The sequence below is a fragment of the Abramis brama genome (genome assembly GCF_963993115.1).
Source record: "Abramis brama genome assembly, chromosome: 2".
In the NCBI taxonomy this organism is placed as follows: Eukaryota; Metazoa; Chordata; class Actinopteri; order Cypriniformes; family Leuciscidae; genus Abramis; species Abramis brama.
Window position 1 is genome coordinate 40,177,495 of NC_139964.1, and position 13,789 is coordinate 40,191,283.

Genomic DNA, 13,789 nt, shown 5'->3' on the forward strand with positions numbered 1-13,789 from the left:
TTGACCCCCTGGTTTGAACAAGTCGCATTTCCATTACCCTTAAAATTGCGCAAATGTAAATTGTGAATTGAAAATACGCAAATACTTTCTTGCTCTGGTCTTCAACAAGCGGCAACCTCCCTGTCTCTCTCTTGAAACCAACACGGAAGTGAATTAAACGGCAATTCATCAACTGGCCGCTTGAGGCTGGCTGCAGAAGTGAGTCAAATCTGTATCTCCCCCATGCTAAAATACCCAACTTTACAGCAGAAAAAAACATGTTTACAGCAAAAAGTGGCTTTGGTCTATACAGCTAATTTTGCCCTTCATGACAACTGTGAGGGGGGTGATTTTTTTTTTTTTTTAATTACTTTTTTTTTTTTTATAACTCATCCGTTTAAATTATATTAAGCCTTAAATTTCTGCATAATTAAGGGTGTCCACTTTTGAGTGACAGGTGGATTCCCGCTGTCATTAGTCATCATTAGCCGTTTGTCTGCTGTTTGTTAGCCGTCACGTTACCTCAGCTAATTGTCTGACTGTAAAAATAAATAAATTCAGGAGTGACGCGCTGCCAAGATGGCGACGGTCGGCCACGCCCACTTTAGGCTTCAAAAACGGTCTTCAGAAACCTACGGGTGACGTCACAGACACTACGTCCATATTTTTTTTACAGTCTATGGTCTTCACCCAGGTTGCTTTAGTGACGCAGAAGCGGAACATTGCTTCAGGATGGCGGAAGGCAGTAAAAGTGATGCCCCCATCAGAGGAAGGGTGCATGTCCCATCTGCCCTGAGGAAGAAAAGGCCGGAATACCAGCAGGGAGACAGGAGTTATGCAGGCCACCTCACCAGGTATGATACTCTATTCTGGCTCACTTTCGCTTCAGAAACTGACTCCGCATAAAAATGTTGGATGACACATTTTTGCTAAGCTTATAACAGATATTCAACAGGGTGTCAGTGGGTTCTTAAGTTTAAAAATGTTCTAAATTCACTTATCTAAATTTCCAAAAAGGCTGTAAAGAATCTTAAATATCTTGCATAATTTAACCATTTTTGTTGTTGTTGCTAATATGTAAAAACTGAAATGCATTCCTATTAATTTGAATTTAATCATCAGAACATTGAATATCATTTAAAATACTTTAATATTTTTGCTTTTTTTTTAAACTTCAATTGACTTGACTTTAATTTTCAACAATGCTTACTGCACCTTTTAAAATGGCCTGAATTTAAAAATTTTCCATTAAAAATGTATATACTTTTGCTATACTAATTAAATTGTGCATATAAGATTCTTTTCCTTAGTTAATTGTAAAAGGTTTTGACTAGCACACCTTTTCTCCGTGTAATTCGAGGTGGTTTTCTTAGTCTCTCCACCTCATGTTTTGGCTGTAGCGAAAGTGGGCGGGGCTTAGGCCACAACCTCCCACCTGCTTCTGCCTTCCTCCAATGGGCAAGCAGTTACCAGAGTGACAGTGACTCTGACACGGACCACCCTGAACCAGACCTTGTGCAGGACGACCTAGCGAGTCGCAGATTTCGCTCTGTAACCTCTATGGCCCCCGTGAACTTTGCAATCCCTTCAAAGCCCTCGGGCCCCAGGGTGGCCACTATGGTGACCCCAAGTGCTAGGAAGTCATGGCTCACCTTTTCAGATGCTTCACGGCTAGCTGCAGTGCCACCACACAAATCAAACCAGAGGTCAGAGTTTAGAGAGTGTTTCGTATATAGTGTGTCTGCAGTGGTGCCCTAATATTTGTGCTTATGTACATCCAACTGGTCCTAACCACTTTGTTTTGCTCATGAAAAGCAATTATGTCTTGATTGCGAATAAATAGGCTTATTAATTTAGAAGATGTGCTTCGTTTTTCCTAAACTTGTGTTCAACTCTGATGGAGCTTGTTTGGAAGCATTATTGCTTTACCTGATCCTTCGATTTCAAGAATCATGTTGGCATTGTGTGGGTCTTCACTAATTATCTGATCATTCATCTCATTACAAGAACTAATTGTGGTTTGATGTTGCTGTGCATTCCACTAACTAGCACTAAAAACAAAGGTGCGGTTAACAGTTCTGAGGCCTGTTGCATGAAGCTGGTTTCAGTTCCTACAAAGGTAAGTTTGAGATTAGTTTGTGTAAACTCTGGTTTTTCGGGATCAAGAAGGTGGATTGGTTTTTAGAGGTGTTCATCGACATTATAACTTGCGTTACGTGGCTAACCTGTTCCAGAGGGCTTCGAGATCACAAACCAAACCTGGACCAATCAGCTGCAGCAAAGCAACATATAGTATCTGATGCATTAAAGCCACTCCCACTGTATCTCTAGCTCCAAATTAAAGCAGTTCATAGTGAAAATAAAAATGGAGACAAAATTACCCATTTTGTGCTTCAAATATTTTGTTATATATTATTATACATTTTATGTCATATGAATTATAATTCACACAGTCAAGTAATTATTGATGATAATTAATAAAATGTGCATTTATTTATATATGTATATATGTATATATGTATATATAGGGGTGGTCAGAATTAATCATACCCCTGGTAAATAAGATCAAAAATGGCTGTAAAAAATAAATCTGCATTGTTTATCCTTTTGATCTTTCATTCAAAAAATTCGCAAAAATCTAACCTTTCATTGAAGTAAAATAATTGAAAGTGGGGAGGAAATCACATTATGAAATAAATGTTTTTCTCCAAAACACGCTGGCCATAATTATTGGCACCCTGTTATTAAATACTTTTTGCAACCTCCTTTTGCCAAGATAACAGATCTGAGTTTTCTTCTATAATGCCTGATGAGTTTGGAGAACACCTGACAAGAGATCAGAGACCATTCCTCCATCCAGAATCTCTCCAGATCCTTCAGATTCACAAGTTCATGTTGGTGCTTCTTCTCTTCAGTTCAGCCACTCATTTTCTATTGGGTTCAGTTTAGGGAACTGGGACGGTCATGGCAGAAGCTTCATTTTGTGCTCAGTTACCCATTTTTGTGATGATTCTGATGTTTGTTTTGGACCGTTGTTCTGATGGAAGATCCAACCACGGCCCATTATAAGATTTCTAGCAGAGGCAGTCAGGTTTTGATTTTTTATCTGTTTGTATTAGCTAGAATCAATAATACCATGTATCTGAACAAGATGTCCAGGACCTCCAGCAAATAAATAGGCCCACAACATATAAGATCCAGCAGTATATTTAACCGTAGGCATGGGGTACTTTTTATCCTTGTTTGCGCCAAACACATCTGGTGGGTTTTCTGCCAAAAAGCCCTTTTTTTGTTTCATCTGACCACAGAATCCGGTCCCTTTTGAAGATCCAGTCGTGTCTGACAACTGAATATGCTGGAGTTTGTTCTTGGAGGAGCGAGGAGGATTTTTCTTGAAACCCTCCCAAGCAACATGTGGTGATGTAGGGGCTGTTTGATAAATTTTTTTTCGGCTTTCTGACCCCCAAGACTCAACTAATCTCTGCAATTCTCCATCTGTGATCCTTGGAGAGTCTTTGGCCACTCAAACTTTCATCCTCACCGTCCATTAAGACAATATAGACACACGTCCTCTTCCTGGCAGATTCGTAACATCTTTAGTTGATTGGAACTTCTTAATTATTGCCCTGATGGTCAAAATGGGGATTTTCAATTCTTTAGATATTTTCTTACAGCCGCTTTCTATTTTGTGATGCTCAACAATCTTTTGCTGCACATCAGAACTATACTCTTTGGTTTTACTCATTGTGATGGATGATTAAGGGAATTTGGCCTTTGTGTTTCCTCATATTTAAACTCCTGTGAAACAAGAAGTCATAGCTGGACAATTTCATGTTCTTAGTCACCCTGGTGTGGGAATATACTTCAGAGATATTTTACCCTAAAAAATTATAGGGGTGCCAATAATTGTGGCCGACGTGTTTTGGAGAAAAACATTTATTTTATAATGTGATTTTCCTCCCCACTTTCAATTCTTTTACTTCAATGAAAGGTTAGACTTTTGCGAATTTTTTTTAATGAAGGATCAAAAGGATAAACAATGCAGATTTATTTTTTTACAGCCATTTTTGATCATATTTACCAGGGGTGCCATTAATTCTGACCACCAATGTGTATATATATATATACAAATGTAAAATGTAACAACGCGTCAATTCTACGCGGACGCAAGCGCTGTGATTGGTGTGCCAGAACCCCTCCCTCGGGGTTTCACATGCTCCCTAGGTGCGCGTCAATAGGCTCCGGCGTAGGTCCGACGCAGAAGTATAATGAGGCAACACTGCAGGCTGATTTAGCCTATATTCAGCAATTATTGACGATGATAATTAGAAGGAAATAAATACATATTTGGATGGTGTAATATTATAATAAAATGTAATTAATCACATATTAAGAAAACCCATGTTATTTAAATTTCTAAAATACCCTAAATAGACAATAATGTGCAATAATAATTCAATGCACTGCATAAGATCTATGATGCAATGACAAATTCAAGCGCAGTTTCACCTAATTAATTTGCCTTCATTAATTTTAGTTATATCATTTATAATTTGAATGAGAACAACACCAATAAACTTGGGGTAATCATAAAAATTGTTTTATTCATTACATCATAGATCAGATTTTTTTTTTCAGGAAACTGGCAGACTTGAATAAATGGCAACATAGTAACGAATACACAATAGAAATTGCAAAAAGTAAATAAATAATTTGAGCATTTATGAGTAGGCTAAAACATCTTTGTTTGAACGTGCTTTGTGTGACTGTTTACAGTTATACTGTTACATGTTGCTCAAACAGAGCACAAAAATAAAGGCATTATGTAAATTTGACCTGCTGGCGGTTTTAGGTATAAATGCCCCGTTTTTAATCTGGTGTAAATAACACAATTTTGGTAAAAGTCAATGACTGGTAGACTTGGATATTTTATTTCAAATCTGTTATGAACATTTGAAAAACAGCCATGGGTAAATTGTACCCTATTGCGGTTCTAGTGTTAAAATCAGTTGATTCACTTGCATTGATAGTCAGATATTTTCTTTCAGCGGTCTTCTCATATTTTTACTCTTGTGTTTATTCTTGCCTTGAAAATGCATTTCAGTTCATTATATATATATATATATTTTTTTATAGCAATCTCTTAATCTTCAGCAGAGAAGTGAATTGCGTGACACTCTCGCGAGAAGTGAATCAATCTGATGCTCTCCATGTTCCATGTGATTGGCTGTTCGCTACACGTGTCACACTTTCAGGTGCACACGCTCCAGAGTTAATCACAAATTCTAGATCAAACCTGAGTTGACAGAGAACGTTTGTGCTGTGAGGCAACTGAACCTGATCTAAACCAGGTTTGATGTGCATGGGTTTGTCAAATCCAATCCTTCAGAAACTCAGGTTGTTCAGCTAGCTTCATGCAACAGGCCACTGCATGCGTGTCCATGCATGTGCTTCTTGGAGACATTTTTGCTCTCATCTCATATGGATGGCTCTTTCTTGGGAAGCAGTGTGTCCTCCATTCCTTCTGAAAATGGATCCCCAGAATGTGAATCTTCTACTTTGGAGGAAGAGTTTCTTCAGCGATCCCTGAACAATGGAATGAGTGACTCCGATGAGGACAGAGGTTATGCCGATCCAGTGCTGGACGATCTTTACACACGTCGGGTGCTCATCTCCGAGCATCAGACCTCCATCAATGCTGATTCAGACAGGTTCCTGCCCAAATATTGGACCCCTGAGGAAGCTCTACATGTGAAAAAGATCAGGCTAGGGTCCCAGCGCAGGCCATGGTATAAGAAGATGCAGGGCTTCAGGTTTGTCTTATAATAGAGAGAAAGAGGGTATTTTTTTTTATAGAGCTTTATAGAACCAGTTGTAAATCTGGAAAACTGATCAAAATTAAACATGTTTTAGATGTACTCTAGGTAGTGCCTGAAATGAAATCTATAAAATATCATAATTGCTGTTCAATACAAAATTTGTTCATATATGCTTGTTTTTCAAATTATTTCTTCTTCACAATTTCCATGTCTAAACCCTTATAGAGCCACTGTATCAAGTTAGCAACCCTTGTTTTTCAGTAAATATTGGTTAAAAAGTACATAACAGCAGGTTACTTTTATGAAAAGTATTGCTGACTTTTATGGATTAGATTTATCTATTTTTAGAGAATTGACCTTACATTTTTGTCTTAATTTGCAACACTTGTTATAGAAAAAAAAAAAAAACTAATGTTATTGATTAGTTTTTCCTCAAAATTCACCCCATAACGACATACCCCCCCCACCACCACCACACACACACACACACACACACACAAACACAAACACACACACGCACACACACACGCACGATACCCTTTTATATATGTGATGATCCTATGGTCTTTCTTCTTGTGGTTTAAAATGTCCCTGTCTTTTCTTTTTCCTCTGCTTTTGCTTTCTCCTTTTTTTTTCTTTCTCACTCTGTCTCTCCTTTCTGTAGCCGAAAGATGTCTGGTTCCTCTGAGGACGAAACTGATTTTGACATCACTCCGTGGCTAGCTGCACCTGCTCCAAACTTTTTTCATGATCCCAAATCCCCCCACACCTTTTGAGCAATTCTTGCGCTTTTATTTTCTTGTGCAGTAGTGCATTGGATAATTAACTCAAGCATATATATTTGGAGAAGGATATTGTAATAATAATTAAATGCAGATAATGTTTGTATTAAAATGTACTTCGTAAATAGTTAGTGCAATATTGAAAGCTTTGCTTAATTTTGTTAAAACATTGGTTTGCAATATTGATGTAGCAAAGTTTTAGCAAGTACAAGCAGTTTATACAGCAGATACTATGTATGTTTGTATCAAAACTTTGCTTCCTTTTTAATGAAGCTTGATTTTAAGGCTAATGTAGCAGTTGTGGCCATCTTGAGACTGTAGCAAGTTGTAGCTAATTTGGTAACATCCATTAAATATTGGATTGTAATTTCAGTGTTAGACTCATTTATTTATAGGTGTGAGATGACTTAGCCCAAGCATGGATAAAGAATAGTCCATCTAGCACATTTAGATAAATAATTGCCAAAGAATGCAAGCACATGTCCTGTGTGAACAGTCCCTCAGACTGCATTTGTGCAGTAGCCTCCTATAAGACCCAATTGAAATGAAACCTAGAACACTGTGAAACCGATTGTCTTGCTGTGGTTCACATTTTAAAGGTAGGGTAGGCAATTTTCAGAGCTGCTAGTAATGGCAAGTGTTAGTAGTTAGTAGTAATTGGTGTTAAACTACTTCATTTCTCAAAGCACATAACTATACAATAATAATGAACATAAAAAAACAGAGCACTGATTTGTACCACTTGACTGCTGCAGATTAATTTCGGCATTGATAGTCGTTCATTGATAGTTAAATTCGAGTAATTAACCGCTCTGAGTATAACGTCACAGGTTTCCATCTCTTCCAAATTACAGTAGTTATGGTGTGAACGCAGCATAAGCTCATTGTTTTGGTTCAGGAGGAACTGTAAAAGGTGGCTGCAGTTTCAGTTGCGGTGCTCGGTGCCTAACTCTGTCTAACTCTGCATAGCATGAAACGTGCTGATGACATGTGATGTCTAAACAAGCAGGGTGTGCAGGGGTATGGAAATACATACTTTGACAGGCAGGTATGCCTTCCACAGACGATATATATATACATATAAATATATTTAGACCGCTTAACTTAGTGATTGCTATCAGGATGTGAAGAGACGATCAACCAACCTAACAAAAAAGGTTTATGGAACAAATCGCCTACCCTGCCTTTAAAGGACAACTACAGTGAAAAATGAACCTAGGGGTAATTAACACATGGTTACCGAGTCGATCGTTCCCTGGGATGCGTTTTCATGATAATCGAATGTAAAGAGTTTTATCTCTAAAAACAGAGTAGCTTATAACGCTAGTATATGGGGCACAGAGTAAGTAAAAGTAAATCGCTAGTTAATACCACTAACAAGGCTCAAAATAGCCTCACACTAACACGGTAGCATAATGAGGGTCCTTACATGCAAACCGAAGCATTGAGAACTTTGTAAGTGTACAGACAGTTTAATAAGAAGATAGTTTATAAAGACAGTACATTACGTGTTTACAGACAGGCGTCATCTTGGAAAAGTCTCGACTAATCGAGTCACGAACGCCGTGCTACGTTAGATTTCACAAACGTAATTCCTATCAACAAGCTCACTTAGCACGGCGTTCATGACTCGATTAGTTGAGACTGTTTTCCAAGATGACGCCTGTCTGTAAACGCGTAATGTACTGTCTTTATAAAGTATCTTCTTATTAAACTGTCTGTACACTTACAAAGTTCTCAATGCTTCGGTTTGCATGTAGGGACCCTCATTATGCTACCGTGTTAGTGTGAGGCTATTTTGAGCCTTGTTAGTGGTATTAACTAGCAATTTACTTTTACTTACTCTTATATACTAGCGTTATAAGCCAAACTGTTTTTAGAGATAAAACTCTTTACATTCGATTTTCATGAAAACGCATCCCAGGGAACGATCGACTCAGTAACCATGTGTTAATTACCCCTAGGTTCATTTTTCACCGGAGTTGTCCTTTAAATCAAGGGCTTTATATGAAAAATCTCTAATTATACGTCTGTGGCTGTTCCTTGCACGTTACTTGCTGAATTAGTCTTACAGAAGATAGTTAAAAAAAAAAAGAAAATTAATTGATTTTTTTTGTTTTTGTTTTTTTGGGGACTTTCTGATATGCTAGAGTCTGAAGTCAAGCAACTTGCACAAAAAAATGTCAAATCAACTTGTTAAATTTTGTAGGCCAATAAAAAAAATAAAAAAAACCCAGCTCAGTAACGTGTCATTTGTGTGAATTTTTGCAACTTATCTTTGAGACTATTATTTGCATTCACTTTTGTATAGTATGTACTCAACATTTAATGGAATAGTTCACTCTAAAATGAACATTTGAAAGCCTTTTTCATTGTAATTGCATGGAAAACAGGAACTAGTACCATTGTCTCAATTTTTTCTTTGGTCTTATACAAAATAACAAAGTTTCATTTAGTGGGTGGGTAAATAAATTAATTTGTGGGTGAACTATTATTTTTAAGTGATCTTCTGTGGGGAGAAAAAAACGTCTATATCCATCTGTACTATTTAGAGGAATTTACAATCAAATATTTCCATGGTTTCCCAGATTTCCCGTCAGACACTCTCGGTACACTGGGTGAGTTCAGCATTTTTAATGTTGCTTCAGTAGTGGTGTCGTCTTGTTCTAGCAAACGCCGGATATCTTTTGCATTTGTGTTTTCATTTTGCAACCTGCTTTTTTCTGTTTAAATGTGTGCTTTTTTTTTCTTAAATGACATAATTACAAAACATTTTAGAAAGTGATGCATGCTATAGCAGTGCCATGCATTTGTCTCTGCAATACTGTACATAAGCTTATCTTTGTTTTATGGTGTAAGCTTTAATGCATTCGCTTGTTATATATTGTATCATAGTGTTATACTGATTATTTTTCCTTCATTGTTGGGCCTTTGTGAGCTTTAAGCAAATGGGGACTATACTGTATATACAGTGTATATATAGTTTCTCATGTATGTACAGTATCTTAGTTGTATGTGTGAGTTTCTGCTCATCTCTTTATTTTATGCTGCTAATGGCATTATGGCAGTCTTTGATGCAGCTTGAATGGAGACACAGAACTGTATCAGGTCTTATTTAACCTCTAGATGTCAGTATAAACCAATTTTATTTCTGCAAAATCCAACATTGCAACCTTTTGGTATTTTGAATGGAGATTAGCATTTAAATGACCATGTCCATCTCCACTCAACAGAAGCAAATCCATGGGTGACATGCCATTGGAGCCCATACCCCAGGAATCTGACAACTGCTCCAGCTTTGACCCGCTGGGGTCACGCCACGTTCACCAGAGGTCTGTTGGAGAGCTGACCCTTGAACCCTCAGCCATACAGAGAGTTCAGCAAGAGCAGTTACAGAACATGAGGGCCAGAATGAAGGAAAGTGAGGCCAAGTGGCACGAAGTGAGTGATCCTTAGTTATTTGAGTAACACATTCTATGTCACAGTTGTGGAACTACTGAACACACCGATTATAATAGCCAAAAATGTTTAAAGTCCTCCTGTGGTGAAAATCAAGCTTTTAATGTTGTTTATGTCTGTGGTGTTTTTAATATGCTTCAAGACAAACCATGTGCAAATTCATAGTCAACACCATTGCTGAGTATTTTCTCTTTAAAACTGCAGTGAACCAAAGATGCGGTTTGATATCACAAACTACCTTGTGACCAATCACGTTAATGTGTGATCGTCAACGAGTGGATCTCTGAGCTGGGTGGAGGCGGAGCTAATTTGCATATTCATAGTACCGCGTTTACATTTTAATCATTTAGTAGACTCTTTTATCCAAAGTGACTTAAAAATGAGGAGAACAATAGATGCAATCAAAGTAACAATAGGGTAGCAATATGCAAGTGCTGTGACCAGTCCCAGTTAGTCTAGCATAGTACAGGTAGCAGGCCTTTTTTATTTTTTATTAATAAATAGATATAGAATGGTAAATGTTAGTATTAATGGGTCAAGTGTTGCCTTCAGCAGTTTCTTCAAAATGGCTAAAGACTCAGCAGCTCGGGTTGAGTAAGGCTTTGAGATGGCACCACGAGGCGCAATTCACCTGCAGAACGCAAGCTTCTGGATGGCACGTAGGCCTGGAATAATGAGTCTAAGTATAGGGGTGCAGAGCCAGTGGTTGTTCTGTTGGCAAACATCAGTGCCTTAAATTTGATGTGAGTGGAGTGCAAGTTTTTGAGGAGAGGTGTGACGTGTGCTCTCTTCAGTTTGTTAAAGATCACTCTTGCTGCAGCATTCTGGACCAGTTGCAGAGGTTTGACAGTGCAAGCTGGAAGGCCTGCCAAGTGAGCATTACAATAGTCCAGTCTGGATAGAACAAGAGATTGGACAAGGAGTTGTGTAGCATGCTCCGATAGGAAGGGCCTGATCTTCCTAATGTTATATAAGGCAAATCTGCAGGGCCGGGCAGTTCTAGCAATGTGGTCTGTGAAGTTTACCTGATCATCAATCACAACTCTAAGGTTCCTGGCTGTCCTAGATGGAGTTATGGTTGACAAACCTAGCTGAATGGAGAAGTTGTGATGAAATGTTGGATTGGCTGAGACCACAAGCAGATCTATCTTGGCAAGGTTGAGTTGAAGGTGGTGGTCCTTCACAAAGCAAGAAATGTCTGTCAGGCAGGCAGAGATGCGAGCAGCTACCATATACTAAATGATGCAAGGGTGTAGAGTAACATTCAAGCTATTTTAAGGCATGAATAATTTTTCTTTCAAGGAAAAAATGTTTAAATATGTCATTTTGGTGATCAAAGATGAGTTTTAAGGGATACAATTATTGACTACAGCGACACTTTAAAGGAATAGTTTGCCTAAAAATTACACTATTGTTCTAAACTTCTATGACTGACTGACTTCTGCTGAACACAAAGGATAATTTGAAGAATCTTGTTAACCAAACAATTTTGGTTTCTATTGACTTTCAAGACATTTTCTCAAAATATATTTTATTTCCACAGAAGAATGAGTCAGGTTTGAAACAACATGATTGTGAGTAATTGACAGAATTTTCTTTAAACTGTAATGCTTAAAGGAATAGAGGCATTAGCAGCAACCTCATATAATTGCAAAAATAATGACCGTTTCAAACAACCGTCTGCTATTTTTCGAAACAAATAGTCCCTCTACAAACTTATGTTAGCCATTAACTTAATTTCTGGTGACATTTTCTGTGTGTTAAAATATTATATAACAATATCCATAAAATATTGCTTAAAGGTACAATATGTACGATTTTTGTAATAAAATATCCTAAAATCACTTTCACAGTGTGATATATTTCCTGCAGTTGTGTACTTGCAATATCCTAAAAGTTCCCAAAGATTTTTTATTTAAGAGAAATTCCAACTTTTAATAATGGTTTGTCCCTGGTCATTGTCGCCTGTCAATGACGTAATATCCGCGTTATCCCTGGTTTCCGCTTGTACTGCCATAGTAACCATGGCGACAGACGTGGACAACTGCGTTAAGTTTCATGCTGTTATTGTTTCATTCAAACATTATGGATGGCAAGCAGACTTTGGGACAAAAGGAGAACTAAAACGAGGATCAATATCTGCGTGGCATTTTCGAGATGCCGAGAGCTCCACGTCTGCGACTAACTCCGACTTGACAGAGGCGCCGCTCTTGCATGTTCTTTATTAGACAGGTGAGCAAATGTACATAAAAAAAAAATCAATGTGATATAGCTCAACAACATGATGAAATGTTAGAATATGATCAGTATGTTATTCTAATGTTGATCTAGCTCACTGCTAGTCTCAGACAGCAAACAAACTAACACATAACATTATAACTTTCAACACACTCAAATGCAGTTTAGTGTGATAGTGTAAAGTCAGACCAAGTGAAACAGCGCTGCGTTACCTCACAAGTTTAATTCGTCTAATAAACTGACCTGTGTGAGTAGTAATTCAGCACTTGCGTGTAGTTCGGTAGAATGAAATGTCCTCATTCCTTTATATCCGCGGGACTCGTGTGTGGCGCTGATATCTGTCTCTTATTAGCAATCGCGACCTGCTTCATACCACAGTCATGTGAAAGGGATATTTCACCGCTGGAAAGATGAATGTGTATTTAAATTGGGCCATTTATGTAGTAGAAATGTGAAATTATTTTAGAAGTTGGTGCCTTCTAGACTGAGAAAAGCCAGAAAATGTATTTTTGGCTCATGTGGATGAAAGACAACAACTCCCAGAATGCACTTGCTTCGCTGCTTCGCTTCACTCCCAGAGAGGGCAGTATCAGAAGAAATGATACAACTAGGCTACTTGTTGACTCGAAACTGAAAAGACGCCGTTTTATCGTGATGGGCGGGTTGAAAACGTGCGTAACTAGCGCCTACTACTGGCTGTGGTCTCTAGCCTCTGGCCAAAAAAGCCTAAATTATGATTTTTGCGTCATTGGAGGTTTTTTTCCAGACACACAATACAGAAATCTCTCGTCTCAGGGGGACATGAGGGAGGGAAGCACGGTCATTCGAAAATACTACTGGGTTTCTACTGATACAAACTTAATGCTAATCGGTGAAGTATCCCTTTAAAAACATCAATGTTTTCACTCATCCATAATCATTATTAGATCCATCGGCATGACGACAATTTCCATAATTCCGCTTATGCGTCATCGACCTACACCTTTGTTATTGTTAGAGGTTTTCACCTAGCGGCGAAAAAACTTACATATTGTAGCTTTAAGCATCTTTTAAGTTTTCTCCATGATGTTGCTACTTCTGGATTGGCACTGTGGGGGGCCTCAGCGAGCCAAATAATAGCAGAAGTGTTTTCGACTGGCCTTGGAGAAAACTGTTACCCATCTTCGATCATTTACACATCACGCTGATGTTATTGTCTGACAGGTGTGTTTTTTGTTTTTGTTTTTTTTCACCATATTTTCTCATTTATCACTCAATTTTCACCTTTGTCATTGCAGGATCTGAGCAAGTGGAAGAGTCGGCGGCGGAGCACAAACTCTGACCTCCACAGAAAGCGTGAGGAGAGGGAGCAGATTGAACTTAGTGGGGAAGGGACCAGTGCCATCAGGACTGCACAGCTCACCGAGGGGCCGGAGGAGAGGTGTTTTATACTATAATGTATTTTACTCGCACAGTAATGCATTTTGAATCGGTTTAAGTACAGATTTTTTAAAGGAATAGTTCTACTTAAAC

At 38.2% G+C, this 13,789-nt stretch overlaps 1 protein-coding gene across 13 annotated transcripts in view; it reads left to right on the top strand.

Moving 5' to 3' along the window:
- Window positions 1–13,789, top strand: part of lmo7b (LIM domain 7b) — a 49,506-nt gene that overhangs the window by 13,829 nt on the left and 21,888 nt on the right. For 12 of the 13 annotated variants that reach the window (XM_084098851.1, XM_084098857.1, XM_084098856.1 and 9 more), the window contains exons 9-12: window positions 674–833; window positions 9,169–9,198; window positions 9,814–10,021; window positions 13,555–13,697. In XM_084098851.1, coding sequence (XP_083954977.1) covers window positions 674–833; window positions 9,169–9,198; window positions 9,814–10,021; window positions 13,555–13,697 — 541 coding nt within the window. Of the gene's footprint in view, window positions 1–673; window positions 834–1,379; window positions 1,686–5,486; window positions 5,793–9,168; window positions 9,199–9,813; window positions 10,022–13,554; window positions 13,698–13,789 lie in introns of all 13 variants that reach the window. The other variant, XM_084098854.1, reaches the window with a different exon arrangement.